This window comes from Arabidopsis thaliana, chromosome 2 (assembly GCF_000001735.4).
Source record: "Arabidopsis thaliana chromosome 2, partial sequence".
NCBI lineage: Eukaryota > Viridiplantae > Streptophyta > Magnoliopsida > Brassicales > Brassicaceae > Arabidopsis > Arabidopsis thaliana.
In genome coordinates this window covers 1,032,877-1,055,327 of record NC_003071.7, presented here as the reverse complement: position 1 = coordinate 1,055,327, position 22,451 = coordinate 1,032,877, and the positions used below count along the sequence as shown (strand labels likewise).

The window sequence follows — 22,451 nt, the reverse complement described above, 5'->3', positions numbered from 1 at the left end:
CATGAGCGAACAAACCAACACAAATATACGTGTATATTCGTGGCTGCCTGTATATAATATAGATTAATTGTATATCTATTTTGATTTTTGTATATAGGTTTTAGAATAACTATACATAGATTCAGAAAATTTTAGTCTTAAAGGGATTAAGTTTTTTTTTGTTTTTGTTTTTCTGATTTTAATTTGTACGATATTATATCGATATGAATTATAAGTTGGTTCTACATGGAACCTAGTTTGCCTCAAATTCAGCTACCTGTGTTTTAATTATATATTCATCTGTGTTTCCAAAAATCTAAAAAAACTTGTTTTGCCTACTAGATTAATTATATGAATACTTGTGAACCGACATAAGATTTCTGGCATTCAACAATTGGAATTACCCTAAAGGGAACACAATATTCCCAGCATGAATTGGCACATTTGGTTAGTCCAGCATCAACATAAAATGTATAGGCTTTAATGACATAAAAACAAAACAAAAACGTAAACCAAGATTATAGTTCAATTATAAACAATGGATGATTATAATCAATTGGGGATGTAGCTCAAATGGTAGAGCGCTCGCTTTGCATGCGAGAGGCACGGGGTTCGATCCCCCGCATCTCCATTTTTATGTACTTCTTTTTATTTTAGATTTTGACATCAATCATAATGTAGCAAATAGCAATAATATATTGCTCTCGCATAGATAAAATACAGATACTTAAGAATCAAGACAAACATCATGATATTTCATGTATATAACTCAATTGTACTAAACATCTCAAAACTTCAAAAAAATGCATAGTGGAAAATAAAATAAAAAGAAACAATCTCGTTTACAAAATTAAAGAGCAAACAAAAATTGGATGAATGAAAAATATATATATAGCTACAATTTTGTTCAATATCAAAAATTAAAGAAAGATAGACAAAAAGAAAAATGAAAGAATATTGAATCTAAACTCTTTCTTCTACTCATAGCTCTACAGCTTCCACTTACTACATAGCCCCTTCACAAGTTTTAAAAAGCCATCCGAGCAACAACAAAAATATTGATTTTATCTCCAGAATTTGCAGGAGACATAATTTGGATCTGTTTTAATAAAAACAAATAAGATTTTGATTACTTACAAGCTCAGGATTTGACATTTTGACTGTGAGAGTAAGAGAGAACTTACCAGTGAAAAGACTGTGTGTAGTGAGTGTTGTTTATGGTGAAAGAAGCATATAATATTTTGATGTTGCTTTTGAGTTATTTTTTGATGAATGGTTTTTGACAGACGAGAAGTCTTTGGTCACTACCATCTTGAAGATCAATGACTCTTGCTTCCCAACGCACTCGAGCTGCAAGTGCTCGAGCCATCTCGATTACTCCCACTTTGTCGCTTAGAACAACCCATCCCTATTGAATCAATCACACAAAGATCACTTTGGTTAGTTGATTTTTTGGGATCTTATGGGGAAAAAAAGAGAGTGGTGTTTATATATATGAACCTCAGGGCGAAGAATCCGGTCCATCTCCAAGAACAAGTCCATTAGGCTGCATCGTTCTGAGCTAAGATGTGTGAGAAGTTCATTGGCATGAAGCATGTCATATGTTCGAGGATATGTCGGGAATGGTTCACACCTACGCAGTTGACAAAAACATTTAAGAATCAATAAAAAAAAATCGATATAATTCTTCAGTTTGCTGCAAATGTTGCTTAATATCTAAAAAGATCTTCTTTAACCATTATTATAGGTGACAGAAGGAAAAACATACACTCACCAGTCATGTAGAACACCGGCGAAACCACGATCAAGTATGATAGGAAGAGTATTACGTGCATTGACTGGGACGACGTTCATTACCCAAGCAGATTTTCCTTCGTCGAGTAAAGCGGCATTTAAATTCCCAAAACGAGCATGCATGTCCATCACATTGCGTATCATGTTGAAAGGCGGGAGAGGATCCTCATCACCGGGTCTCTTCGGATGGTCAGAGAAAATTAGAGGTGTAAGCAAGGACCAATAGTTTTTCAGAGCTGATCTCCATATTTGTGTATCCTCGAAGAATTCTTCCGGTTTTAAACCTGTATTCAGTATATCCAAAACAACATATTAAATTCTGAAAGTATCAAGTAAAATTTAAACAATGAGAAAGAAACAACGAAGTGGTTATCCAAAGAAATACTTTCCATGAATTTCAAGCCCGGCAGAGGTTGTTCCTGCAACAGCAGACCTGTTCTGTATAGAAATCCAGCGTTTACTCGTGGTTCCGCTTATACATGGAACCAATGGGTGGTAATACGGAACGCTATCTCCATCTTTGCAAAGAGGTATAGAAGCTTGCGAACTAGACCAACCAGAAAAGAAAGAAAAAGCATCAATACAGGAAAGCCAAGCTTACGCTTTAAATGCCAAGAATATGCCTCAGGATCACACTTACCGAGAAGAATAGCAACTTGAATCAGAAGTTTTCTGCCAAAGAAACGTCTCATCCTGCTGAGCTGTTAGACTCCAACAGATTTTCTTAGATAACTCATTCACCCGTGTTGAGATGCTCGTTTTCTTGGTATCTGGTAAGTTTCCCTGTGCTTTGTTTGTGGGAGAAGTTAAAACAAAGTATCCCCCGGGTTTCAGAACACGATCCACTTCCAAAAGTAGCATTGCATCTGCTTAAGGGACAAACAGAACGTCAACATATCAGAACAAAGTTAAACATATTAGGAGATCTCAACTTTAAAAGTTCAAAAACAACTAGACACGCTTGCAAGACCTGTTGATGTGATTACCTTTGATATCCCAAGTAGTGCCACATTGAGCACAATGGACCATATCAAAAGACAGTGCTGGATAAGGAAGCTGTTTTGAAAAGAAATTGCCAATCATTGCAGGAAGGCCTCTCTCTAGAGCTAACTGAACTTGGCTCCCAGTTGCCTCATACTCAGCAATACATATAGGCATCAGCTTCAAAGACACTAAATGAGCACCAAAGCTACCAAATCCGCAACCAATGTCTAACACAGTCCGTACCTGCAAGCATCAGAAGAAATCTCAGAAGCTGGAACTGAAAATTTTGATGTGTAAGATAATAAGATTAAGAATACTTACACCCGCTTGAGCAAATTCAGTATCACTTCCTAAACCTATCATCTCAGCAATTTGACGAGCATAGTCTTTGACCCCATCAAAGACCAGGCCGTCCTCCGAGTGAAAGGTTATTTGATTCTCTTCAAGCAACATTAACCTAATAATGATGACAATGAAAAATAAGACATCACAGAACAGAAACCATATACATGGGGAAAACTGAATTTGAAGAAAATGTATGTCAAAAGACCTCGTTGTCACAGTTCCTGAAGAAAGAAACTGGTCTTTGGTAATCTTCACGTTCCCACTCCATATGATATCTCTACCAAGTGGCCACCTAAGTGGTATTTTATAATCTCTCGGAGGACGAACTACACATCTTTCCTTCTCTCTTTCAAACTCGCAATGTCGATCTAACTCCTCACCCTCTTGAAGCCCAGCAAGCAAATTCCCAGTTATGTTATAACAAGGCACATAACTTTCTCTTTCTTTACCACAAAAAGGAAACTCTTTTAAACTAGCCCCTAAAGAAAGAGACCTCAGATCAAGATAATCAACAGCAGCTTGCTCCTTTATCCTCCTATAGTTACTATAAATGTTCGGCACAAGTGTCGAACTTGACGAAGAATCATACGAATTAGATGTCAATGGTGCTAAAATAGTAACTAGAGCCACAACACCAACAATGAAGAATAACAACCCTCTGATCCGTGGTCTGAGACCAAAAACAGAGGAAACACTCTTGTACCAAGAACCTCTCATATCATTCGTAAGCAGAAACCACTAATTCCTCTCGCTGTACACAGAAACTTTTTCATCCGCTTCTTTCACCAAACAAGTCTCAATTTTGAAGCACATAGTCTCATTACCTGATCAAGCCACAATCCTAAGGAGACAAAGGCAAGATTTTTCTCCACTCTTTATGATCCAAATCAGGAAATGGCCTCACTACTAATAGAGATGCCAAAATTCAGAACCAAATCTCGATGTAGCCAAAAATTGAAGATTAAAACTCTCAAAGGCAAATGCAATCAAATCACCTGCAATCAAATCTCACAGATCAAAAATCGAAATTTTCCCAAAAAAGAAACATTACCATTTCTAGTGAATCTATACATTAAGCGAATTTTGCTTTTTTGTCGGCGAAAATTCAAGAAAAAGAAAAGCTTGATAATAATTCTGATGGATAAACCCATGATTGAGATCTCGAGAATGGCGAAGAAGATCAGATCAAATAAATTAAATGCAGACAAAATGACGATAATCAAATTAGGGTTTTTGAGATGCGTACCAAAGTTAACAGATTTCAGAGCAACAACAATGGCGAAATTTTTGAGAGATTCAGAAGAAAGATAGAGAGAGAGATATTCCAATTATATGGGCACTCTCTTGTAAGCTTCTTTTTTTATTAATCGAATTTTCTGAATATGGAGATTAATAATAACAAATAATGATGATGAAGATTATAATCCTAAACTTAGATCTAATTAAGAAAGTATGTGTAAGTAAACTTTTTAAAACAAAGAATTGTTTAGTTTTGGTTCCAGCAAAAAAACAGTCATGAGGAGAATAATTGCAAAATTCGTGGTGCACTTTTGCTTTTTGTGCATTTATTAAATTGGTCTCTTTGTCTCTTGGTCTCTTTATTTTATTATTTTTCTAAAATTCTCTATATCAAAAAGGTTTTTGTTAATTATTATTATTAATTTGTATGATTATGTTGTTGGTGGTGAGCAATAACAATCCACTACTATAAAAGAAAACCTAATTTTCATGTTTATGGGTTAAATAATTTATTTTATACGTGTTAGGTTAAGTATATTTATAAAATTTTGAGTACTACATAGAATTATGTAACTCAATTATAAGAGCATGTTCATAGGTGATACTCACAAAGTATCATTAAGAATTTTTTTAGTATTATTTATAATGTTTGTTTAATAAATATATATAATTTTTTTTGTTTTTGTCAAATGTGACCAATCAGAAGAAGCCACGTCAGATGATACTGGTATCATAAATATCAGTGGACTGATACTGATCAAACATATTATAATTGCTTTATTAATATAAAAATAATTTTAGGACTTGTGATACTCTAAAAATATCACCTATGTACATGGTCCTATTATTATTATATGTACTTAGAAAAGAGTCCTATTTTTAAAAGAAATAAATTGTCCTTGTTACGATTTATGGAAGAAGAGGAAAAAAAAGAAAGAAATCAGGCAACAAAACGTCAAAGCAATCGTTTTCTTATTATGTCGCATTAACAACTTTGAAAGAAAACAAATCTAAACACAACACTGATATTTTAGTCGTAAATAATATTTTTAAAAAACCAACAAAGATATCAAAATCTCAGGACAACGATCGAACTTGGGTTGATGTCTTGATGAGATAAGATCATTAGAACAACATGCATGATCAAATATAAGCGTTTACTACCTTCAATCTCTCCATTCGAGTAATCTAAATCCATTTGCACAACGTCTCATGGATGATGTCTCGAGTTTTGGAATAATCCGTTTTGATTAGATATTTTGCAAGAGTTTGTGATCATAATATAGGATTCTATGAAGATGGGTATAGCTCATAAAGAGAAGAAATTCTATTAGTTTTTCCCACTCAAGTTCTCACAAATCTTCTCATTGAATCTCCAAATATGTAATTACGAAGCTTCGCTTTTTTCTAGTAGACTTCCATGAAATGAAGGCATGATTAAAATACAACTTCTTAGGAATTATCACAATAAGACGGATCACTCCTGCTTATATGGATCATTAAAATGTGATAGACCGTTTGTGGAAAATCATATTAACCGTTTTTAATGATCATGATAAACATCTTGCTTGGACACAAATCATATATATGAAAGTTGGTCAACTCTCTCCATATGAATGACACATCATCACACTGGAGAGTGCCACATGTCATTCTAAATTAATATCATTTAACAATTAACAAAAGTTAGTGACGAAAAATTAAAGTTCTCATATTGCATTAAACCATCCATCAATCCCACTCTTAATTAACTATTTTCAAAATAAAAGAAAAAAATACAAATCATGTTAATGTATCAAACACTACTTTTATTCTACTTTTTCTATTTTGCTATTTTTTATAGTCATTATCTGATATTTGTAACTTAGCTGTTTGCTATTTAACCTTTTTTAGTTTAGTATTTTAACTTAATCTTCTCTTATTATTACATTTTTTGGTCTACATGATATATGATTTTTTTGTACCTTATGATAAATTGGTAATATTAATAATGACATACACATTTTTCAAGTAAGTTTTTTTGGGATCTTAGATATACCAAAACATTCAATACAAGACACTTTCTCCAATATGGGTATATGTAAATGCAAAGAGAGATACCTAAAAGTGTTGACTTAAATGACTCTTTAATTTTTTGCTTTTTGTTTTCTCTTTTGGTATAAAACTTTTGAAATAAATGAGTAGATAGAACTTTTGAAATAAATGAGTAGATAGTTATACATTTGTTATTCAAATTATTACAATTCAATATTTAGTCATGAGCTTATCATGATGTGACTAGAGTACTAGATTAGGAAAATACATGGAACAAAGAATAGTTTGCTTATAATCAAGTTAGATAAGTTTCAAACCACATAAGTAATATAATTGCATAACATTGTATTATATATTGTTGTTGTAATATTTTATGATAGTTAAAAAAGAATAGAATCTTGGATATATAGATAAGAAGATTTATACATGAAAAAAGTATAATTGATTTTTGATCAAAGGTAAATCTAACTAAAAAAAAAAATTATAGAAAATAAATATAATTTTATTAACTATATAATAACATACACAAATATGAACATAAATTACCAATAAAAATAGTTAAAATATAATTATTTTTAAACTATTTTCAAAATAAACCCACGCGTAGCGTGGGTACTCTTCTAGTTCTTTTAAGTTAAGATCATTGAACCGTTGATTTCTCACTGCAGGGTTGTCCACAAATCACTACTGTCACCATTGCTTTGATACGGCAAGAAAAACAAAGATATTGCCAAGAAATGCAATCCATATCATGTTAGTATGTTACTTAGAGCTCGAGCTTAACAACTTAAGCAACGACCATCAAATAAAAGTAATAGAAATCTTTCTAATCATATAACAAAATATTAGATGTATCTACTTTCATTAAGTGGAAATAAGTCAAAAGATCTAACTTTAGTTACTGTATGAAAATATACTTTTTGAAAATCTTTACTTGTTTTTTATTTTTTTATTTTTTTCTAATTTTTTCTTTTTTTAAATTGATATGTCATCAAATAAGTTTTCCTTTTTTACAAGGCATAACTCTCTTTTTACACAATAGATTTAACATTATGTTTGATTTCCATAATTGTCAAGATTATTTTAGGTGGTTTAAGGTTCAAGATTATTTTCTCAATTCGGTTTATAAACCGGTTAACTTGAACCAATAATTATGTCTAGATATTGCCAATGCAAGTTGATTACACGTGCTAGTTTAAAAGTTGAGGCTATTTTTGTAACTTTCTATTGAGAGGATTTTTAATAAGTTTATACCTCTCTCCCTTGTTCACGAACCCGTAACCCTAGCCGCCTTCAAAAATTCCCAATTTGTTTTTTCAAACAAACTTGCTCAGATCCTCTTCTTCTTAGGGATCAATCTTCAAATCAATTGTAAGTTTCTTGTTTCTTATAATTCTATCTTTCGATTGATACCTGTTTCGATATCTTCAAGTCTAGTTTTTTTTTTTTCAATCGAGTTTTTGATTTAGATCACAAATCGACAGATCTGTTTAGGCGTTTTTCTGGGTATCGATTCTTTTCAACATCCATGCCTTAATTTCAAGTTTTCCCCAATTTTCTTAACCCTAATATTTATGTGTTCATCAGATCTGCAAATTTATTTAGGGCTTTTGTTCCTCGTGCTGAAAGTTAATCGATTGTTTGAATTTGGACTCTTGATTTCATGTTTTTAGCCGTGGATTGAAAAATCTAGGGTTAGGTTTTCGAATTTGGGGTTTTTTTTTTATTTTTAATATCTGTTTAAAGTTTGACTTTTTGACTAAAAATTAAAAAATTACACTAATACCCTAGATTGTTAAATCAATTCAGGTTGTTAAAATAAATGGGATTAAAGCGACCTTATGATGCTGAAGAGATGCAAAAGTGCAATGCTAAGCATGCAAGACAGCTTAGTTACAAAAACCATAACCAATTTGACGAAGCTATTCCATATCATCATGCTTCTATGGAGAAGAAGACAAATGTTTTAGGTAACAACCCGAAACCCTTTTAAATGTTTAAATTCATATACTTTGTTCTGCTAAGTTTTAACTTTGGACGTGACTTTGTTGCAGTAGAGGATCTGATTGGTCTCTGTGAGAATCCTACGTGGACTAATGATGCAAATCACGTTGACAAGGGTTTTGAAACAACCGGTTTGTGTCAGGAAGATTCTCAGTCTGGAGTGACGACTCAGTCAGATCTTTCTCATCAATCTTCTGGTTCAGATTTCACCTGGAAGCCAGTGGAAGATGTTTATACTTGTTTGATGAATCAACCTCCTAGGAAACAAGTTCTTGTTGGGTCTAATCATCAAGCGGATATTCCCGAGTTTGTCAAGGAAGAGATTCTTGATCAGTCAGAGGCTCGAACTAAGGAGGACTTAGAAGGGAAGCTGATGAGAAAGTGTGTGATACCAATGTCTGACTCTGACCTTTGTGGAACCGGTCAAGGAAGAAAGGAATGTCTTTGCCTAGATAAAGGCTCTATTAGATGTGTGCGGCGACATATCATTGAAGCCAGAGAGAGTTTGGTTGAAACTATTGGATATGAAAGGTTTATGGAGCTAGGGTTATGTGAGATGGGGGAGGAAGTTGCGAGTTTATGGACAGAGGAAGAAGAAGATCTCTTTCACAAGGTTGTATACTCCAATCCTTTCTCAGCGGGTCGTGACTTCTGGAAGCAATTAAAGGGAACGTTTCCTTCAAGAACCATGAAGGAGTTGGTTAGCTACTACTTCAATGTCTTCATCTTGCGGAGACGGGGTATTCAGAATCGGTTCAAAGCCCTAGATGTTGACAGTGATGATGACGAGTGGCAAGTTGAATACAACATTTTTAACAGCACCAAATCTTTAGATGAGGAAGACAACAATGGAAATCGCTCCTCATATGAAGATAACGAGGAAGAAGAAGAAACCAGCAGCAATGATGATGATGAAGAAGAAGAAGAGGAAGACGACTCATCAAGTAACGATGCTCATTGTGTAGATACGGATAAGGCTTCAAGAGACGGTTTTGGTGAAGAAGTAAATGTGGAAGACGACTCATGTATGTCCTTCGAGTTACAAGACTCCAACTTGATCTTCAGTCACAACCCAATCAAAAACAGAGAGTGCCACAGATCTGGTGAAGATTCATATTCATTTGATGATCAGAGATTCACATCAGATTGTTGGAACAAGAACAACGATCTACTACCAACTTCAAACATTATTGAGGAGATATTTGGTCAAGACGATTGGGGAGATAAAGATGATAATAACTTGAAGGAGAAGTAAATAAAAAGTTTTCTTCTCCTCTTTCATGGATTCTGCAGATTTTTTTTTTCTTAAGTGAATTAGATAAAGATGCAGAAGTTTGAAAGTTTCATCTTTAGGAGTTTTGTGTTGGTTAAGGTTGAAGAAGAAAGGACTTCCTGATTGATTTGACTCTGTAAAAAATGCTATTCAAATCCATGAACCTTTTTTTCTCTAGTTGTTTTAGTCCTCAAGATCTCAATGTACATTATTATGGTATAAAAAGAAAAGAAAAAAAAATGCTAAGTTATCCAAATTTTTGTTTGCAGCTTCAAATGTCTTAACAGTGAAAATCTTCTCTAGATATGTTTTGCATATTTTGAAGATGACAAATGAAAGAAAATAAGAATTGTGACAACAAAATTGTTCAAAAATATATATTAGCAATTGAGAAGCTCTCTTTGAACCAGGTTCACTTCCACACAAAAGAGCAAACAGGTGAATCATGTTGATGCAATTTACCAAATTAATGGATATGTTTTACATGAATAGGCAAAATGTGTGAAAGAGTCCTCACCAAAAGAAAAAAGGTGTGAAAGAGTAGCTTTCAAAGTCCAAGGATAAATGAAGGAGCTTGTGAAAGTATTTTCAAATACATGTATCAGCTCCACTGAAAATTAATGACACTCTTGAGAATTTTATCAATTAATAAGTCTCTGCTTTTTTGTTCTTTCCTTTAAGTTATGACGACACCAAACTAAACCAGCCAAGAAATTTGCAGCAGAAGATAGAGAAGTTATAAACATGAACCAGTTCTAATATTTCGCTTATAATTGTGGACAACTTTAGGATCTTTGCACGCGGTTTAATAAATTCCACGAACTTTCAGATAGATAACTTAGCCTTCTTCCCGATGATGTGCTAGTGAGCATCTTTGCACGCGTCTCAAGATTGTACTATCCGACTCTAAATCTCGTCTCCAAGAGCTTTAGATGTCTCTTAGCTTCACCAGAGCTATACAAGGTCCGGTCACTCTTAGGCAACACCGAGAGTTGTCTTTATGTGTGTTCACGGTTCCAAGATCGTCATACGAACACTACCTGGTTCACCCTCTGTCGGAAACCTGATCAAACCCTAACCAATGGCACCATCAAGAAGTCAAGCGGGTATGTTTTGGCTAGAGTCTCAAATTTACATTCTCCTCCTTTGCACTCTTCTAGTCTCGTAGCTGTTGGTTCTAATATCTATAACATTGCAGGATCCAGCTACCTAGAGTCCTCTTCAAGCGTCTCCATTCTTGATTGTCGGTCTCACACGTGGCGCGAGGCTCCAAGCTTGCGTGAGGGGCTATGTTCTGTTTCTTCTAGTGTCCTTGATCGAAAGATATACGTAGCAGGAAGTTGCTTGGATGGTGATTCTTACACCTATAAGAATTCGTTCGAGGTGTTTGACACTGAAACACAATTTTGGGATCCTGATACCATTACTTGCAGCAAGACGGAAGGCGATTTTTACGGATGCGGAACCGCATGCATTGACGGAGAGTTCCATGTGGTGCCTGTAGGTCAAAAAAGAGAGGCGGTTGCTTACAATTCCAAGGAAGGTAGATGGGACATGGTTGGCCAACAAATGGATCATTATAAGTTTTCAGCTTCTTGCGAGATACAGAATGTTTTGTACTCTTGTACTCATGGAGTGTTCAGATGGTATGACACTAACGCAATGATGTGGAGAGATTTGAAGGGTTTGGTAGGACTACCTATGTTCGGTTCTGGTGCCAATGTTAAGTTGGCTGATTATGGAGGAAAATTAACGGTTTTGTGGGAGGAGGAGTTGCCTTCTCGTGGACCTGATAGCGGCTATAAGAAGATGATTCGGTGTGCAGAGATTGCGCTTGAAAGGCGCAAAAGTTGTGAAATTTGGGGGATTGTTGAGTGGTTTGGTGATGTGCTTACCGAACCTGTAGGATATGTTGTTTTGGAGAAGGTTCTTGATGTTACTCTTTGATGAAACTTGAATGTGTTTTCTTTTGGAATACTTGTGTGTTCTTTTGGTGAATGTAACTTCTGATGAATGAGTCTTGTCTCTTGTTTCACTTCTAATAATTTGATATACAAATCTGTGTGGCAAACAAACAAACAAACAAACAAAAACAAATCAGTTGAATCATGTCTCCTCGTTTTTCACTTGGATCCAACTACGATTAGATGATCCAACTCCAGATTCTTTCTTTTTACGACTAAGAAAACCGACAAAGTACCCAAAAATCACTCCCACAACCATCACACTTGCTCCTTCAATGTACCACAAGACTGCAAAGTCAGATTCTGATCCAAAGTTTGAGTCTTTAGTACCATCATCACTACCGCTAATAACTTCCCCAGAAGCCAAAATCTCAACAACATCATGAACTTCTCCGTCATGGTTTCCCACATAAGAAAGAGTAAGTCTTTCCTTATTAGCAACCAAACGAATGTACCCAAACTCGCCTCCACGGTACATTGAGTTAGCAGGCTGAGGAAAGATCGGGACATCCTCGTGATTAGCTCTCGGTTCCCACATCGGTTGTGAGTCTTTTCCAGCCATACCAATCACAAGATGAACTGGATTTCCTTGCCAACGTTCACCACAAGTATTGTTACTAATCGCACAAAACCTTTCATATCTATGTACATGTCCCCATAAAGCAACCGTCACATTGTTCTTCACTAACAACGGTTCCAAATGCTCGATCATCTTCTCTCTTATAGCAGCGTCTCTGATCTTCCTACTCGTAGTGTACATAGGTCTATGCCCTTGGACAACAACAAACGGTGTCTTACTCCTATTAACAGACTCCAAATCACTCTTCAAAAAACTATACTGCTTCCCACCTTTAAGAAAATCAGTCTCTGTCGAAATATAAACGAAATGAACAGAACCCATATCATAAGAATAGTAAAGGTTCCGACTTTGAGGTCCCTTAACCATACCAGTAGCTTCCGTTGAATTACCAGGCATGTTGAACTTAACACTATACGGTACACCACATTCACCACCACTATCTTTACCATAAACATAAGCAGCCCAATCTGGTTTCCAAGGCTGGTTAGGCCAATCATACTCATGGTTACCAATACATACATGGTAAGGCACTTTAGAAGCAATAGGCTCAATCTGAGTAAAGAACTCATCCCAAATCCACGAGTAACCTCGTGCATAACTTATATCTCCGATATGTGATACAATCACAGGCTTATCATCACCTAAAGCTTCAATGTCTCTTAAAATCCATTTCACAGTTGATAAACTTTCTTCTTCTCCACGGATAAATGTTGTATAAGGTGTATAACATCCCATATCACCAAACATGAAAGCTAATGTTTCTTCTGAACCCTCATTTCGAGAAACAAAGCTATGAATCTCACTCCATCCTTTTAAATCACTCCCAACCTAATCAATAACAAAAAAAAAAGTCAACATTTTGATTCTCAAAACCCCTAAAAATTCAAACTTTAAGGTTTTTTGATTCTACTTACCTGATAATAATACCTAATCCCTTGTTTTAGATTCTTCATCACGGCATCGAATGTCCAACCTGGATCTCTCCATCCGACTGTAGAATTCGCCGGCGCGTGACACATATGTTCTATCTCGTACCTAACTCCACGCGCCACCGCTATGTTATCGAGCTTGTCCTTAACCTCACCGTAGCGAGCTTCTCGTTCTTCTCCATCTCCGGTTACAAACACTACTCTCATCTCGTTGATGTTATCTGTGTAACTTAAATGAATCTGCTCCGGTCGGTTAACAGCGAACCGGAAATTTAACTGGTTTGATTCGGTTAAGAGATGACGAGTTCCGGGTAAAGGATTGTGATCATGGTCTTGGTGTTTCGGGTTTATTTCGGATTGGGTCCAATGAAAGATCCGGAAAGTGTAATTTGATCGGAGATTGGTTAAGGGAAGTGAAATCGAACCCGACCCGGATTGCCACGTGGGTGAATCGGAGAGGAATTTGTAGCCGATGAAGTGATCGTGAGGAGAGTCCGGTGGCGAGTAGATTCCTAACCAGTCGAGATCGGACGGTGATTCGACGCCGGACCATTTGATCACGACTATGTCGCCGGATCGGTTTAAGGTTTGGGGAGAGATTGAAATCGTGGCTTTGGAATAAACAGAGGAGATTAAGAGGAAGAAGAAGAAGAGAGTGTAAACGGCGGCGATCATGATTTACGGCGGAGGATGGTGGTTAGTCAAAAAGTCAACGTTTGTTTTTTCAGTTTTAGTTGGTTTTGGGGTTTTGGTGATAATTAAGAAGAGTTTTTTGAGTGATTATGAAGTCATTGTTTGAAACCAAACCTGATTTATGACTTTTCACCTTCAAAAGACTATGCTATTTTAGATATAAAAAACATATATTATGGAACTAATTATTTATTCCAAATTTACATTTTATCAACCAGTTTAATTGTCAAATCATACATAATTTATTGTTTTGGAAACCAGAGTTGTCATTAATTTGTTAAGGTATATATGTAGGATATGGTTAATGCTTTGTCTCTGTTTCAGATACAAAATAGAGGTTCCATTATAATAAATGTGTAATCAAAAAAGCATAAAATCTCACTTATGACCAAAAAAAAAGAAAGCACAAAAGCTCACAAATTTAGAGTATGAATAAAAAAAATTAGTAAGGTGAAAAAATGGAACAGGGGAGATTCAAAGGGGTGACCTGAGAACACAAAACTCAATGGTTTCAATGGAAATTTGAAGAAACCATAGGATATGTGTTCACATGCCACTCCTTTGAAATTTCACCTCCTGTTGTTCTTCTCTTCTTCTCCATACTTTGCTTTCACTGCTTCTTATATATACTATACTACACAAGTTTCTACATATATAAATACAGTTTACTCTTCTTGGTCTTACTTAGATTTTTGTTCACTTCTGTTCTGTCATAATAATGTGGTCATCTTGTTGACAAAAAATTAGTAAGTGTGATGGAAATGACCACATCCTTTTCTTCACATACGACAACGTTCAATGGAATGTATCAAACAAAGTTGGGCTCAGAATATATATCTAATAATGGGCTATTAATGAGCCCATATGAGCTCTCTTCTCATAGGCCCATCCAAAACTCATCTAAACTCTGCTACCAATCTTCAAATAGTTTAATTATTCTGCCGACAAAATCATAAATGGTCAAAGAGTTGGATAGTCGGACGAACGTGGCATGAGGACCCATTTTTCCGTGCCACTCATCAAAACCTCAACCAATACTAAAACTTTTAAGTGTAGTAAAATACACCAAATATTACTTCCCTATAAAGTATAAACTCTACATTTATGATGAAGAATCCAAGATTATACTAGCATTTACATAGGTAAACAAATACCCAAAACTAAAAGTACCCATCCACCAATAAAAGTAACTCTATGATCAAGAATCAAAGATAATAAGAAAGAATTTATCAAGACCGGTTATGAGGGTCGACTTTTGCGAAATGGTCAAATGTAATCAAGCATCTTTTTTACGTAGGAAGAGAATAAAATTCACTCACTAAAGTCGAAAAGTAGATCTAAGGCGTAAGAATCGTGACTATAAATATCCCATTAACTAGTGGATAAAGAAAAAGAAGACCAAAAACTAGTGGACAAAGAAAAAGAACAAAAACCTAATTTCAAGAAATTCAATAAATATCATCCTCCGGATAAGTTGTTATTGTACGTTTACCAAATTCAAGAACAAGAAAAAACTTTTCCTTTGAAACAAAGAAACATGGATTTCTTCACCGATCAAGTAAAGAAGAAATTCTCCGACAAGAAACCGGAGAGCTCTGATCCGGAGCCAAACCACAACAAAAACAAACCCGGTCACACGGAGCCAACAACACATAAACCCGGTCACGGCGAGCCAACAACACATAAACCGGTCTCCAACACCGATCCAACAACACACAGACCGGCTACGAACGCTGAGCTCATGGCTAGTGCCAAGATCGTAGCCGAAGCTGCTCAAGCCGCTGCTCGTCACGAGTCAGACAAGCTTGACAAAGCCAAAGTCGCCGGAGCCACCGCTGATATCTTAGACGCCGCTTCTAGATACGGTAAGCTCGATGAAAAGAGCGGTGTTGGTCAGTACCTTGAAAAGGCTGAACAATATCTTCACAAGTACGAAACTTCCCACTCTCACTCCTCCACCGGTGGAACTGGAAGCCACGGTAATGTTGGAGGACACGGTGGTGGAGCTGGAGCACCGGCGGCTAAGAAAGAAGATGAGAAGTCCGGAGGTGGTCATGGGTTTGGAGATTATGCTAAGATGGCTCAAGGTTTTATGAAGTGAGTAATGTTTTAGTTTCTAAAAATAATTATGTTAGTAATTATCTTCTATAATTACTGTTTTAGTAAGCTGTTGTTTTTTCTGAATTATTATTAACTGTTGGATTTGTCATTTGTGTATGATGGAGGAAATTATGATGTTAAAGATCATGTATCATGTTGTTGACCACTCGAGATTGCGTTAATCAAATATTTGTATAATTAGAACCGAACTTTAAGTTATGGGAAGTAATACTAATTAATATCGAATTTAAATGGACCGTCTAAAAATAAATAAACTAATTATTATCCTGAGAAGAAGGAGGAAAAACACAAGAAAATGATAATTTTTAGGTTTTGGCAAATAAATTAAACCTAATGTATCGAACTGAAATAGGAAAGCAAAATAAAGTCAATCGAAACAAAAATTTAAAAATAATTACTAAACATTATAATCAAAAGAATCGAAACTTGAATTACTACGGAACCAAAATATTTTGGATAATCAAAAATATCCGAAATCTATAAATACATTTTTGCAGCCATTTTAACAAATAAATCTTAGAGTTGGACTTATTTACAACTCAATGCCATTAGCATTAATTTTTTTTTTCCGAAATAATTAATTTTACTTTAAATTCTTAATTTAAATTGTCAACCACATTATCAATCAAATTTAATCCAAACAAACTTCACATCAATCCCTTAAAATTAGCATAAACGTATTTGTTAACAATATTTTAAAACAAAGTTTTTTGTTTAAATAAATATTATTCTTACTAAACGTTTTTTGTTTAAATAAATAAATCATGTATTTGAACTTATTTACAATGTCATGCTACTGAAATTAATTATTTAGAAAGAAAAATATTTAATTAACGATTTAAATCTTCTAAATCTTTGCTTTTAGAGTTATTATGTCATTATCTAAAAAGCAAAAATATTTTAAAATATTTATATATTTAAACTTTATAAAACATTATTAATATTTAAACTTATAAAAAGTTTAATATATCAAAAATTTTAACATCATTATATAATATATAGTTTAAAAAAATCTCAAAAAAATTTCCGTCATATTTTGTGATTAAAATTTTTAAAAATGAACATATATTAACCAATTGGCGAAAAAATGTGTGGGTTCAACATCCCGCATCGACTAAAATATTTAGACAATGATTCATAAATAAGATCAACATTAATAAAATAAATGGTTTTTTTTGCAGAACGGGTTTTGCGAGACGGGTTTGGGAGGACGTTACTTAATAACAGTTGTAAACTATAAAATAAAATATTTTATAGATAGATACAATTTACAAATTTTTATATATACTAACTTTAAAAAATAAATTGTCCCCGCGGTATACCGCGGGTTAAAATCTAGTATAATTATATTTTCTAAAATATTAATTATTTTTGGATCAAATAAAATAATTAAAAATACCTGAAAATAGATAAAGTAGTAAAAATACTCAAAAATAACCGAAAATGTCCGAAAATATCCAAAAATAACCGAATATCCGAATATATTCAAAGCAAAATAACCGAATGAATACTAAATTTTGAAACCAAAAGAACCAAAACCGATAGCGAAACAAAATTTCAAAATAAGCGAATGAATACTAAATTTTAGAAAAATAAACTGAAAACCGAATGAATACGAACTGAAAGCGGATAGATAAACCAAACGCAAGTCCTGAGATTGTGTAAAAGGCCCATAAACGGGCCCAATATGCGAATCCATTTTGTTTTCTTGTTGGGAAATTAATCTTTTTCTGCTTATTTTAGGAGAAATTGTTTTAATTTTAATTTAGGGTCTCTTGTCTTTGATCTTTTGTACACTTTCTCTGGATTTTCTGAATTCGAACTTTGGAAGAAGAAGAAGCTTTGATCAATCATGGAAATTGCAACCGATACAGCAAAGCAGATGAGAGACGAAGAGTTGTTCAAAGCAGCGGAATGGGGAGATTCATCGTTGTTCATGTCATTATCTGAAGAACAGCTCTCTAAATCTCTCAATTTCAGAAACGAAGATGGTCGCTCTCTCCTCCATGTCGCTGCTTCCTTCGGCCATTCTCAAGTTTGTTCCTTTCTCTTTTCAATCATATTAAGAACTAATCTGTGGTTAGATAACCTCTTTGATTACTATAGCTGCAGTAAATAGGTTGTTTAACTGATGAGAAAGCCTTAAGGGAAGTTTTTGAGTCTCGCTTTGAAAACCACACGAATCTGCGTTGTTTGGGTTCTTGAGATTAGTGTGTTTTAGGAACAGTGTCAGTATGTGTAAAAATGTTTATGGATGTGGGATTTGCAGATAGTGAAGTTGTTATCAAGTTCAGATGAAGCAAAGACTGTAATCAATAGCAAGGATGATGAAGGATGGGCTCCTTTGCATTCCGCTGCTAGCATCGGTAATGCTGAGCTCGTTGAGGTGCTTTTGACCAGAGGTATGTTACATAATCTTATGTGCCTTATTGTTGTTGAAACGGTGGTAAAATCTTGTTTTGCTATCATAAAGCTGTAATCTTTATCAGTCCTGAGTAGTTGATCTCTTAATATCTAATAGTCCTCCATTGGAATTGGACATATAAGTTCCTACTGTGAAGTAGTTCTTCCAGTGTTTAGCTCTAACTTCAATTCATTGCATGTATGAGAAGATGGATACATTTGATGACATTTTCTTTGTGTTTAGGTGCTGATGTCAATGCCAAAAATAACGGTGGTCGCACTGCTCTTCACTATGCTGCTAGCAAAGGCCGGTTGGAGATTGCTCAGCTTTTATTAACACACGGTGCAAAGATTAACATCACAGACAAGGTTTTGTAGCTTCTTAATGTCTTGTTGCTTGTGATCATCAACACACAAACAAACTTTTTTTTGTGTGGCTTTTAGGTTGGTTGCACTCCGCTTCACAGGGCAGCAAGCGTGGGAAAGTTAGAAGTTTGTGAATTTCTTATTGAAGAAGGAGCAGAGATCGATGCTACGGATAAAATGGGTCAAACTGCACTCATGCATTCAGTTATCTGCGATGACAAACAGGTAAAATTTTCAATCTAATCAACCTTAAAAGCAACATTTCTTTAAAGTTAAAAGTTTCCATGGATCAGGTTGCGTTCCTGCTTATAAGACATGGTGCAGATGTGGATGTAGAAGACAAGGAAGGCTACACTGTTCTAGGCCGAGCTACCAATGAATTCCGACCTGCACTTATCGATGCTGCTAAGGCCATGCTTGAAGGATAAAATGACTCTGGATTACTTTAAAACTTACTAACTCTGAGAGTTGTTTAGTTACTTAAAAGGATTTTTCTTTACTGTATCATGTTTGCAAAATGTTTCTGCCTTATCAATTCATGTTCTGTCTTTAGAAATTTTCTCAAAAGCAATTTTGGAAACAAGTGAGAAAAAAGTTTTTTTTTTTGTTTGGTTAAAAATTATATATATCCTTCTTATCTCCTAAGAGTCACTTACCCTCCTCACAAAAATCTAAAGGCAAAATGATGCAAACAAAAATCTCTTCTTTCTCTCGACCAAGCTTTAGTCTCTATGAACCAAGAGTAATTCATCATCCTCGTATCTCCATGGCTCTATCATCATCAGCACCATCCCCGTTTCACCATCTTCTCTGCAAGTCCACCTTCCCTCTCGCTGCCTCACTCACCCTTCTCCTCTCTCCTTGTACCGGTAACTACACTACTACTCAATACTTTTCCTGTGATTCAATGTATATGCGTGTCATCATCATCAGCATCATATGTATATGTATGGATGGTCCTCAGCTGAAGCAGGCTTAATGTCGGGATCTCCCGGTATAGAATCAGTTCCAGGTCCTGAATTACCAAAAATCGAGTTCCTTGACCGTTTCAATGGTACCAATCTTTCAATTTCTTGAATTCAAGAACAAAAAAACTGTGTTTCTCTGCTCTAAGAAAAAGCTTGCTAATTGCAGCAAAAAACCAGAAGTTCTACGCAGAGAACGATGCCAGATTCAAAGATTCTCCACTTCTCAAGAAATTACTTGAGAATTCCAAACTCAACAAAGAAAAGTAAGTTACTTTACACACACCCTTTTGGTCTTTTATGATGTAACAGAGCCAACAATGTGCAAATCTTGAAACTTTACATATACCCTTTTGGTCTTATAAGATGTAACATTGTAACATGTAACATTGGTTTTGGTGTTCTGTTTTGGTTAGGAATGAAAGAGAGATTCAAGACAAATATTGTCTGAGAGGAGCAGAATGGGGAGTAGGAGATTGCTCAACCACAGGAATGACAGATGAAGAAAAGGAGAAATTCATCACAATGTTGAAAAAGAAGACTGGTGTTGAATAAAACACACATCATTGTATTTTTTTGTTTGCAAGAATGGCTTTAGAGAGAATCATCTATGCTAATTGTTTAAGTCACAATCCAAATCCAAATGGTTACAAAACAAAAATACATGTAGGCATCGTGTACAAACAGGTTTTTTCTTTTTCTTATCGATCTGCGGTTTTGATATCGAGAAGAGAAAGTGTAGCAATCTCATTCATAACCAATGCTTTATCAGTTTCAAAACCTACATCTTCTTTCTCAGGTTTCAAATCAGCAAACAAACGAAGAATCTTGGTCCGATTCGCCACGAGAATCGCCACGATATCCTCAGGTTTGTTCTCGTTTGCCACAAAGAGTTTAAAGATATGAAATGCTTCTAACTGAATGTTCTTGGTTGGTTCTCTTAAAAGATTCATCATGATTCTCAAATTATCCAAACTGCTCACATACTTTACCATCACACCTGAATTCGAACGATCCATCAACACATCTCCAAGCAATTTCGACGCTTGTCTCTTCGTAAAATAGCTTCCTTTCTCCAACAACTTGGTGTTATACTCTGCGAAAAACCATTCGTAGTTCTTCGCAAGATACTCCGCTACAGTCGATTTATGCCTCGTCAAAAGCTCTCTGAAGATCTTGCTAGCATCGGTAGCTACATCGAAATACGGAAGCTGAACATAATCGAAAAACTTCTCCAAATTCTTCGATTCGAGTATGTACTTTGCAACAACCTGATGCCGCACACATTCTTTAAGCATTCCCGTGTAATGCAACGCCAGCTCATGGTCGTGATCGATACCTTCGACTAACGAATCGATAACATCTAAGTTCGATTCAAGATATTCAGAAGCAACGAGTCGAAATTCGACTTGTTGCTTCTGAAGATTCGCGACAATCTGTGTCGCGTCTTTTCTTGCTTCTAGGTCAAGTTTTGGTATAGATTTGATCAAAGGACGAAGCGTGTCTGCTCGGAAAAACTCTTGAGTTAACAAAAGACAAGCTTCAGGAACAGGCTCAGCTTCACCATTACCATAAAGAATCGATTTCAAATCTCTAATGTTTCGACACAACTCCGCACAAATCCCTAACCTTTTCGAGTTTCTCGCATCGGTTTCTTCTTCTTCGGATTCCGCTAAAGCGATGAGATCTCGAGTCTGACGTACGATTTCACCAGGAAGACGTGATTTGTTCTTGAAGAGACCTTTCATTCTCGTGCTTCCTCCATGGTTTCCGAGGTTCCCGCTTAAACTGCTAAGCTTCCCGCTAAATGTGATGTTGATGATGGATTCATCATCGGTGGATCCGACGCGTAGATGGCTCCGTGTACGGCGGTGCTTTGACGACGGAGCTAAATCGGAGCTTCCGTGTCGTTTAGCACCACCGATTATGGAGACACACGCACCTATGTTTCTCCTTTTTGTTGACCTCAAAACAAAGTACAAAAAGAAAAACAGAGCAAAAACAAAATCTATGCCTTTCTCTATCTTTTTATTCTAGGGTTTGTTCAAAAGCTTTTTCAGGGGTTTCGCTGTGAAATCCAAAAATGTTGTTTCTATGAAATCTTCTTCTTTGAAGAAAGGAAGAAGAAAGAGACAACAAAACCTAAAAATGGAGTCTTTGATTGGCTAATTTTGCCGCGCTGAATTTTCGTTGTGGTTAGTTTGAAGAATCTTTGATGTCAATTAGATATTAAACAATTTTTTGAAGCTTATTATTCTACACAGTCCATATCTCTAGTCAACTAATTATCTAATTATGTTTTCTCTAAATTAATAATTCTTCAAAATTTTAATATTTTAAAATTGTGTCTATTCATTAAAAGTCTTTTGTTTTCATACTTTTTCACAAATAGTTGCATTTTTTCACCACAATTGTTTTGCTAATTATGTTTGGAGTTTTTTGTTATATCTTAATTCTCTTTTAGATTATTGCATATATCATATGTTTATCTAATACTCATGTTTTTAAAAAGGTTTTATCTATTTTTCTTTATAATTTTAGACAATTACCAAATTTTTCATGAAATTTATTTTTAGAATGTATATTCATATATATGTTTGATTTTTAAATAACTACATTCCTTCTATACTTTCAAAACTATTTATTAGCTTATATCATATTAAATTTGAAAAAATTCACGGACTCAACAAATTTTGCAGATAGAGAATGAGATCACGTATGATGCAGAGTGATCTCGACTCTCTATCTACGAAAATTGATCTTAGCTTGAAAGATTAT

At 35.0% G+C, this 22,451-nt stretch overlaps 8 protein-coding genes, 1 long non-coding RNA gene and 2 other non-coding genes across 14 annotated transcripts; 6 read left to right on the top strand and 5 right to left on the bottom strand.

The window, feature by feature from the left end:
• The first annotated feature begins 537 nt into the window (after positions 1-537).
• AT2G03490 lies at positions 538-610 on the top strand. Its single transcript has one exon. It is a non-coding gene; the product is annotated as a tRNA-Ala (tRNA).
• Positions 611-714: 104 nt separating this feature from the next.
• Positions 715-4,622, bottom strand: QUL2 (QUASIMODO2 LIKE 2). Of its 3 annotated transcripts, none has more exons than NM_201681.2 (10): positions 4,349-4,486; positions 3,308-4,097; positions 3,079-3,214; positions 2,760-3,000; positions 2,414-2,639; positions 2,235-2,320; positions 1,754-2,057; positions 1,480-1,612; positions 1,164-1,387; positions 715-1,078 (listed from the first exon to the last, which is right to left on the bottom strand). In NM_201681.2, the coding sequence occupies exons 2-9, from the start codon at positions 3,817-3,819 to the stop codon at positions 1,238-1,240; spliced, it is 1,788 nt and encodes a 595-aa protein (NP_973410.1). In that variant the 5' UTR covers positions 3,820-4,097; positions 4,349-4,486; the 3' UTR covers positions 715-1,078; positions 1,164-1,237. The 3 variants fall into 3 exon arrangements, with proteins under 3 accessions (NP_973410.1, NP_001324362.1, NP_027543.2); NM_126399.3 differs by having other exon boundaries at positions 850-1,078; positions 1,754-2,014; positions 2,159-2,320; positions 4,349-4,622; NM_001335184.1 differs by having other exon boundaries at positions 715-1,387; positions 1,754-2,320; positions 4,349-4,581.
• A 2,961-nt stretch (positions 4,623-7,583) lies between these two features.
• On the top strand, positions 7,584-9,882 carry AT2G03470 (ELM2 domain-containing protein). 2 transcript variants are annotated; one of them, NM_126398.4, is made up of 3 exons: positions 7,584-7,746; positions 8,185-8,345; positions 8,430-9,882. In NM_126398.4, exons 2-3 carry the CDS (start codon positions 8,198-8,200, stop codon positions 9,632-9,634), a joined length of 1,353 nt encoding a protein of 450 aa, NP_178446.1. In that variant the 5' UTR covers positions 7,584-7,746; positions 8,185-8,197; the 3' UTR covers positions 9,635-9,882. The 2 variants fall into 2 exon arrangements, with proteins under 2 accessions (NP_178446.1, NP_973409.1); NM_201680.2 differs by having other exon boundaries at positions 7,644-7,746; positions 8,433-9,876.
• Positions 9,883-10,335: 453 nt separating this feature from the next.
• On the top strand, positions 10,336-11,707 carry AT2G03460 (Galactose oxidase/kelch repeat superfamily protein). The gene is made up of 2 exons (NM_126397.4): positions 10,336-10,758; positions 10,851-11,707. Exons 1-2 carry the CDS (start codon positions 10,734-10,736, stop codon positions 11,597-11,599), a joined length of 774 nt encoding a protein of 257 aa, NP_178445.2. The 5' UTR covers positions 10,336-10,733; the 3' UTR covers positions 11,600-11,707.
• AT2G04525 lies at positions 10,720-11,562 on the bottom strand. The gene is made up of 2 exons (NR_140013.1): positions 11,352-11,562; positions 10,720-11,150 (listed from the first exon to the last, which is right to left on the bottom strand). It is a non-coding gene; the product is annotated as an other RNA (long non-coding RNA).
• PAP9 (purple acid phosphatase 9) lies at positions 11,661-13,940 on the bottom strand. The gene is made up of 2 exons (NM_126396.2): positions 13,111-13,940; positions 11,661-13,024 (listed from the first exon to the last, which is right to left on the bottom strand). Exons 1-2 carry the CDS (start codon positions 13,798-13,800, stop codon positions 11,759-11,761), a joined length of 1,956 nt encoding a protein of 651 aa, NP_178444.1. The 5' UTR covers positions 13,801-13,940; the 3' UTR covers positions 11,661-11,758.
• Positions 13,941-14,285: 345 nt separating this feature from the next.
• MIR398a lies at positions 14,286-14,390 on the bottom strand. Its single transcript, NR_139971.1, has one exon. It is a non-coding gene; the product is annotated as a microRNA ath-MIR398a precursor (primary transcript).
• A 753-nt stretch (positions 14,391-15,143) lies between these two features.
• Positions 15,144-16,240, top strand: NRP1 (nodulin-related protein 1). Its single transcript, NM_126395.3, has one exon. It carries the CDS (start codon positions 15,356-15,358, stop codon positions 15,917-15,919), a length of 564 nt encoding a protein of 187 aa, NP_178443.1. The 5' UTR covers positions 15,144-15,355; the 3' UTR covers positions 15,920-16,240.
• Positions 16,241-17,652: 1,412 nt separating this feature from the next.
• Positions 17,653-19,320, top strand: AT2G03430 (Ankyrin repeat family protein). Its single transcript, NM_126394.5, has 5 exons — positions 17,653-17,974; positions 18,209-18,341; positions 18,587-18,711; positions 18,787-18,933; positions 19,002-19,320. The coding sequence occupies exons 1-5, from the start codon at positions 17,792-17,794 to the stop codon at positions 19,134-19,136; spliced, it is 723 nt and encodes a 240-aa protein (NP_178442.2). The 5' UTR covers positions 17,653-17,791; the 3' UTR covers positions 19,137-19,320.
• Positions 19,319-21,730, bottom strand: AT2G03410 (Mo25 family protein). The gene has a single exon (NM_126392.2). The coding sequence runs from the start codon at positions 21,419-21,421 to the stop codon at positions 20,375-20,377; it is 1,047 nt and encodes a 348-aa protein (NP_178440.1). The 5' UTR covers positions 21,422-21,730; the 3' UTR covers positions 19,319-20,374.
• On the top strand, positions 19,359-21,771 carry AT2G03420 (uncharacterized protein). The gene is made up of 4 exons (NM_126393.3): positions 19,359-19,577; positions 19,673-19,762; positions 19,843-19,939; positions 20,090-21,771. The coding sequence occupies exons 1-4, from the start codon at positions 19,391-19,393 to the stop codon at positions 20,226-20,228; spliced, it is 513 nt and encodes a 170-aa protein (NP_565301.1). The 5' UTR covers positions 19,359-19,390; the 3' UTR covers positions 20,229-21,771.
• The last annotated feature ends 680 nt before the right edge of the window (positions 21,772-22,451 follow it).

Excerpts from the sequence above, each read along its gene's own strand:
- AT2G03420 (NM_126393.3), top strand. The coding sequence starts at position 19,391 with ATGATGCAAACAAAAATCTCTTCTTTCTCTCGACCAAGCTTTAGTCTC. Across the intron at positions 19,578-19,672 it reads TCTCCTCTCTCCTTGTACCG|CTGAAGCAGGCTTAATGTCG; the intron begins GTAACTACACTA and ends GATGGTCCTCAG. Across the intron at positions 19,763-19,842 it reads GTTCCTTGACCGTTTCAATG|CAAAAAACCAGAAGTTCTAC; the intron begins GTACCAATCTTT and ends TGCTAATTGCAG.
- AT2G03430 (NM_126394.5), top strand. The coding sequence starts at position 17,792 with ATGGAAATTGCAACCGATACAGCAAAGCAGATGAGAGACGAAGAGTTG. Across the intron at positions 17,975-18,208 it reads CTTCCTTCGGCCATTCTCAA|ATAGTGAAGTTGTTATCAAG; the intron begins GTTTGTTCCTTT and ends TGGGATTTGCAG. Across the intron at positions 18,712-18,786 it reads AGATTAACATCACAGACAAG|GTTGGTTGCACTCCGCTTCA; the intron begins GTTTTGTAGCTT and ends TGTGGCTTTTAG.
- AT2G03410 (NM_126392.2), bottom strand. The coding sequence starts at position 21,421 with ATGAAAGGTCTCTTCAAGAACAAATCACGTCTTCCTGGTGAAATCGTA.
- AT2G03460 (NM_126397.4), top strand. The coding sequence starts at position 10,734 with ATGGCACCATCAAGAAGTCAAGCGG. Across the intron at positions 10,759-10,850 it reads ACCATCAAGAAGTCAAGCGG|GATCCAGCTACCTAGAGTCC; the intron begins GTATGTTTTGGC and ends ATAACATTGCAG.
- AT2G03470 (NM_126398.4), top strand. The coding sequence starts at position 8,198 with ATGGGATTAAAGCGACCTTATGATGCTGAAGAGATGCAAAAGTGCAAT. Across the intron at positions 8,346-8,429 it reads GAAGAAGACAAATGTTTTAG|TAGAGGATCTGATTGGTCTC; the intron begins GTAACAACCCGA and ends ACTTTGTTGCAG.
- QUL2 (NM_126399.3), bottom strand. The coding sequence starts at position 3,819 with ATGAGAGGTTCTTGGTACAAGAGTGTTTCCTCTGTTTTTGGTCTCAGA. Across the intron at positions 3,215-3,307 it reads TCAGGAACTGTGACAACGAG|GTTAATGTTGCTTGAAGAGA; the intron begins GTCTTTTGACAT and ends CATCATTATTAG. Across the intron at positions 1,388-1,479 it reads ACCGGATTCTTCGCCCTGAG|GGATGGGTTGTTCTAAGCGA; the intron begins GTTCATATATAT and ends TTGATTCAATAG.
- NRP1 (NM_126395.3), top strand. The coding sequence starts at position 15,356 with ATGGATTTCTTCACCGATCAAGTAAAGAAGAAATTCTCCGACAAGAAA.
- PAP9 (NM_126396.2), bottom strand. The coding sequence starts at position 13,800 with ATGATCGCCGCCGTTTACACTCTCTTCTTCTTCTTCCTCTTAATCTCC. Across the intron at positions 13,025-13,110 it reads GGATTAGGTATTATTATCAG|GTTGGGAGTGATTTAAAAGG; the intron begins GTAAGTAGAATC and ends GTTATTGATTAG.